This window comes from Sminthopsis crassicaudata, chromosome 3 (genome assembly GCF_048593235.1).
Source record: "Sminthopsis crassicaudata isolate SCR6 chromosome 3, ASM4859323v1, whole genome shotgun sequence".
Classification (NCBI taxonomy): Eukaryota; Metazoa; Chordata; class Mammalia; order Dasyuromorphia; family Dasyuridae; genus Sminthopsis; species Sminthopsis crassicaudata.
Window position 1 is genome coordinate 57342079 of NC_133619.1, and position 6000 is coordinate 57348078.

General features: G+C 29.0%; 1 protein-coding gene across 1 annotated transcript in view; it reads left to right on the plus strand.

Moving 5' to 3' along the window:
• The window catches only part of CUL3 (cullin 3), a 108663-nt gene extending 103018 nt beyond the window's left edge, over positions 1-5645 (plus strand). Inside the window, exon 16 of the mRNA XM_074298586.1 lies at positions 873-5645. Within this exon, the coding sequence (XP_074154687.1) occupies positions 873-1004 (132 nt within the window). The 3' untranslated portion in view covers positions 1005-5645. The remainder of the gene's footprint in view (positions 1-872) is intronic.
• Positions 5646-6000: the final 355 nt, after the last annotated feature.

Consider the following 6000-nt stretch of genomic DNA (forward strand, 5'->3'; position numbering starts at 1 on the left):
TACCATTTTTAATGCCTTTTCTAGGGAAAAAAAAAATTTGTAGTTATTTCAGAAGTAAAAAAGTTTGAGTATTTAATAAAGAAAAATTACAGCAGAATGAAAGAACATTGCTTTCATGATGATGTTTGTGGTCTATCAGAGTAGCTTTTTTGCTTGACTTATTTTGTGTCATCTGCTTCAGAACAGTGAATGTTTTAACATCACCTTAAAATCATTACATGTATTGAGATTCAGTTTCAGATTCATCAAATGATAATACTTGGCATTTAATGCATAGTACTTTAAGGTTTACATATCATATAATATTTATATATTAACCCATTTGAGTCTCGCAGATGTGATTTTGAATTTTCTTTATCTGTACAATAATATTAGTAATCATCATTTGACTTTGCACTTTTGTCAAATAGCTGTTCAGTTATATAGGAATTTGAATTATGATTGTAGTATTGAAGGCTAGTGCCATAATTTAGATAAAAAATAGGCTTTGGATCCTTCATTTTCTTATTTTTTATTTATTTCTTTTCACACTTGATTGTTTGGCTTTCATCTTGGAAAAGTTACAAAATGGAGAATTGTAGACCAGGATGGAGAAAAGTATCTCTAGCAAGGATTACCTTTATTACTCACCTCATACATTCTAGAGTAAAATTATCCAATATTCTAATTATCACCAATTTTCTGCTTCAACAAAGTGAAGTTCAGAGTGAGCTTTAGTGTTCAGCACATCATCAAATTTTATAAACTATTAAGTTTTAGAGTCAAAGGTCACACATAGACTTTCCTATTCAAAACAGATGAGGTTTTCATATTTATAGTGCAGCTTTTTCTGTGATTAAGGGTTGGTCTTTTTTTTTTTCCCCCCTCTTTAGGTAACTCAACAGCTGAAGGCCCGATTCTTACCAAGTCCAGTTGTTATTAAAAAACGTATTGAAGGACTTATTGAGAGAGAATATTTGGCACGAACACCTGAGGATCGCAAAGTATACACTTACGTAGCATAAAATGCGTTCAGAAAATTGATTTATTCTTGGACTATACTCTTCGCATGAACTGGGAAGTTCTTTTAAATCATTAAATATTAAGACGACCATCTCTTCTATTAAATTGCAGTACGTGTTCTAGACCATTCAGATCAAGCCTTTACTCCCTTTGAGAGTTTTCAACATCAATTGATTGAGCTTCAGGCTTTTCAACGTTATCCCTGTAGAGATCATCTTTACAGTTCCTCGGGAAAATGTGAATGTGCCGCGTTTTGTTTTCAATACTGTATGAAAACAGGAAAAAAAATAAAACAAAAATTTAGAAAATACAGCTCATTAAAAAATAAAATTGTTGGAATTTCATTTTCCCAGGTCTTCAGTGTTGATGTAAATGTGTTTTTGTAGTGTTGCTTAGCACTTTGCGCATTGTATAAGTTGGGTAACAGAAAGATAAAAGAAATGAAAATTCCCAATTATATTGCCCTGCTTCCGACGTTTCTTGAGTCATGTTTAATTTAAAGATTTGGTAAATAAACAAAAACCCAAGGATACAATTTTAGCATGTTTCACTACTCAAATTGCACTTACTAATCTAACCTCACAACCATGAATCTTTGTTCTGTCTTAATTGGCTTTTTTCCTGTTTTAATTTTTAATTTTTCCAAATTAAGTCCTTATATTGATTAGGTTTTGTTCTGCATTATTTCTAGTGGTAAAAAAAGAAAAAAAAGAAAATATTTTAGTATGTATAAATTGTATAATAATTTTTTTTTGCTGTTGTACTCCCTAATGATAGTGGATTGTACAGGGCGGTGTTTTTCATTTATTGTAGACAAATTTAAAATAAATGGATTTAGTGTTCACATACCCACTAATTCAAATATGTCAGAGCACAAAGGTGGCAGTTGGTTATTTCGGCCCCTTTGAAAAGCACACCAGTCTACACTTTGTTATAAATGTCTTAGTTTTTTTTTTTTTTTGTTTTTGTTTTTGTTTTTTTGCAACCATAGAGTTCCTCCACCTTAAATACTTTGGGAGAAAAAAGTGAAGCCTGTTGTGCACTATTAATTTACTGTTTTAAAATACAATCTAAAGATGCAATAAATATGATTACTTTAATCTTTTAATGAAATCTTCAGTTCTTACAGCCAAATTTTATGTTTTAGAGTGTGATAAAGCAATATTTTTTTAAAGCTGGTGATTTGTGGACAGATTTTGTGTTCCACAGAACCAGCTTTACTTTTTTCAAAAATGTGCTTTGTACTGAAGTTGAACTTCAGTTTTCCTGTACTTCCAAACATTTGCAGATGTTTTTGAACTAACATCTGCCAAGGACTATATTTTTCTTTATTTTAACATCCAAGTATTTTTTATCTTTAATTTTATTTAATTTTGATTCTATTTTGTTTTCCTAAGGCAATGTTTCAAAATTGTAATTGGGACAAACCACTATAAGATGCCTGTTGAGTGGAAAAATAGATTGTTACTAACAAGTTTGAATTGAATAACTGACGCTTGGTTGAATATAAGTACTATTGATACATTTATTAATGTGTGTCTCAGAAGATGGTTTCTGTTCAACTTTATAGTCAAGTTAAAGTTATTGAATTTTAATCTGGATTAAAAATTCCACGTAAATATTTTTTCCCATGCGTCTTGGGTAATAATTTTTCCTTTTAGATTGGCAAATGTGCTTATGTTAGATTTTCCTCTTTTTTTTTTTGCAGCTTCTTCAGAATCTTACATTAATACCATTTCAACAGTTTTTGCTTTTTTTCACATTGAAATATAAGAGAGATTAAAAATAATAATAATCAGCATCATTCTCAGGTTTATCTTTTCTCATCCCTGTAAGCTTTGAATTGTGGAATCAGTTATAATATGAAAAGCCAGAAGGGTTACATGGCCAATTGTATGTAATTAGAATTTTAGTTAAGGGTCATTAAGTTTTCCTAAAAATTTCTGGGGTTTTTGTTTTGTTTTGTTTTTGTAATTTCTCTGCCAGTATTAAGTTATATAAGTTGGATTTTTTGGTGTATGTGTGCTTTTATTCATAAAGCACAAAAGTTTGTTGTTGGTTTTTGTTTTTTTTTTTTTTTTAAGTTGGGAGTGAAAAAGGGAAGATTACTTAAAAGAAGTGTCTTAAATATTCTAATGAAGTGCTTAGACTTTTGTTCTTCAAAAAAAATTCATGCCACTTGATGTTAAAAATCAGTAAAATAGATTCATTTTTGGTGTTGGAGTGGAAAGCAAGTAGAAAGTACAGTTGTTTCTTTCTCTGGCATATGTAGTTTTTTTGTGCTTCTTAATCAACATTTCAGAAACACCAAATGAATGAACATTTTGACATAGATTATCAGAGAAAATTGTTTAGTTTTGTAGATGCTATTTGGTGCTGCATAAAAATTAACTATAGTATATAACTACCAGAATGTTGCCTGGAAAGGGTTTTAGCTCTTTTACAAAGTAAACTATCTAATTATATCTTAATTTGATATTGCTTTGTTTCCACAGATTCAGAGATTCTATTCATTTTGTTTTTTCTTAATATTGTGGCTTTAAAAATTAAATATGTCCTTAGTAAGCCATTGATTTAGATAAACATGACTTTATATGAAGAATGCAAATAGATTACATCAACAGTGTTTTTTTAATGATAGAAGTTTACATACTCATGTTTTGTCTCATATTGTATCTTTACATTGTGCTTTGTGTCTTTAGAATTGACCTCTTGGATCAGAGAATTTAAATATGGAGGGGCATTTAGAACTTCTTTAATCAAATCCCTACTTTGTTTTATGGATGAGAAAATTGAGATCATAACCATAAAGATTCTAAATTTTATGTAGTTAAAATTTATAGAACTCAGAATAAGGATTTTCTATCTATAAGATGTATTTATTGCATTTAACATACTACTAACAGTTCAAAGCTATACTTAAACATAACAAATATCTGAAGTAAGAATAAGAAGTATTAGATTATTAGTATTTGGGCTTCCCAAGAAAATCCTAATACCTTATAATTGGAAAGTAATATTGATACAATACATTTTCAGAAGTAATCTTAAAAGATTGCCAAGTTTTCTCAATCATACAAAACATGTAGTCCAAATCAAAAGTTTTCATTTCAACCAGTTAAGTATTTATTGCTTGATAAGACATGAATACAAATTAGACAACATCTGAAGTTAATCAAAAGATAGCAAAATTATTTCTGTTGTAGTCATAGAAATAATCTTGAATTATAACTATGATATTGACATAGCATGTTGGCTATGTTTTTGAGGAATATTTTTAGCTTTTTATCTTCTCATTCACTTGAAGAAAAGTTATAGTAAGCTATGTGCTATAAAACTACTTAGCAAGTGGATGCAGATGCATAAATATATCAGTATGTTGTTCTTATAGTATTTTTCTTCATTAAATATTAATAATGAAAGCGCAGGTAATTTTGGGGTTTGTTTTTTTTTTTTTTTTACTCCATTCATTTAAAAGTAAATTTTAATTCCTCTGTTTTCCTCACAGAAAACTGGTTTGATAATTCTTTCCTTAAGTAAGTACTGTGAACTTTTAAATGTAAAAGTCATCACTCTAAATATTAACAATTGGCATCATTTTCTTTTTCTCAGATGAAACAGTATTTGAAAATGTGTTGTAAGAAATATTTTAACTACAATAGATACTTCTGACTTAATACATTTAGGCCCATCATAAATATTGATACTAATATTGACTCCAACTGGGTTTCCAGCACTCCTTTTACTTGATAAAACATAATGTGAGTTTTGCTGAAGAATATTTTAGAAATGAATATTTTGGTCATGTAAACCTGCTATTACAAGATTATAATCTTTTAGAATATGTTCTTAGTTGGTAGAGGAAAAAGAATGTGATGTTAAGTGTATCTTTAGAAGTATAAAGAGAGAAATTGCAATCTTTGAATTTAGGGAGTATGGAACAAAATTTATATATATATATATATATATACATTCAAGAACATTTGCAGCCTGGCAGATTTAATCTTTTCAACTATTCATTTGGATCTGAGTTTTTCTAACTAAAACGGTTCCTTAAATATTAATTTTTTTTATTTTTCTGTTAACAAAATTTAAAAAGGGGGAAAATGATGTACAAAGAATAAAGTGTAATTTTATCTTAGGGTATAATGAATAACAAAGTTATTGATGTTTTCACTAATATAAATGAAAATTCACATACAATAGATTTTGGTGGTGCCCAATATAATGCTTATACAGCTGGCTGACGTAGAAAATTCAGACAGAATGAATTTTCTTTTTTGCCTATATGACTCTAAATACTATGATTCTCCCCTCCCTACCAATTGATTGTTTTGGTATTATTTGAATTCAGGGCTATGAAAGGTAAGATCTGTTTTTTCGTAATGTTTTAACTTCTATCATGGAATTTCCTTTACAGATACTTTGATGAAAGTTTGTATGAATTGGTTTTTGCTATCATTAGTGTCATGAAGAACTTGATGACTTGAATAAGGAACATGAAACTGGTTCAAAATCAACGGGAAAATTTGTGAGTGAAAGTCATTTCTACTTAATGACTCTTGAAAATAGACTGTATACATATAGTATGTGGTGTATATTCAAACTTTTCTTGTTCAAAATATACTTTAGAAATATCAAAACTTGGCATGTGAACTTCGTAGATAATTTTCTACATCTTATTAATTATTTTATTATCCTTTAAAAGACATCTATGAATTTTCCTTTAACAAATAGCCCTTTGACAAGATAACATACTTGTTTAGTGGTATTACTATTCAAAAATATTTAGTCTTATTTTCAGAGCGGTGAGTTGGAGCTATGGAAGAAAATTAAGTCTCATAAATCAAGCATTAAAAAGTAGTGCCTATGTTAATCATTGAGTTTTAGAGGGTCAGCTTTTTGTCTGTCATTACACAATAAGTGTCCAAGGTGGAGTTTGAACTCTCATTCTCCAAAGATGATATTTTTTTCATTGAGTCAAGTCATGCCTGACAA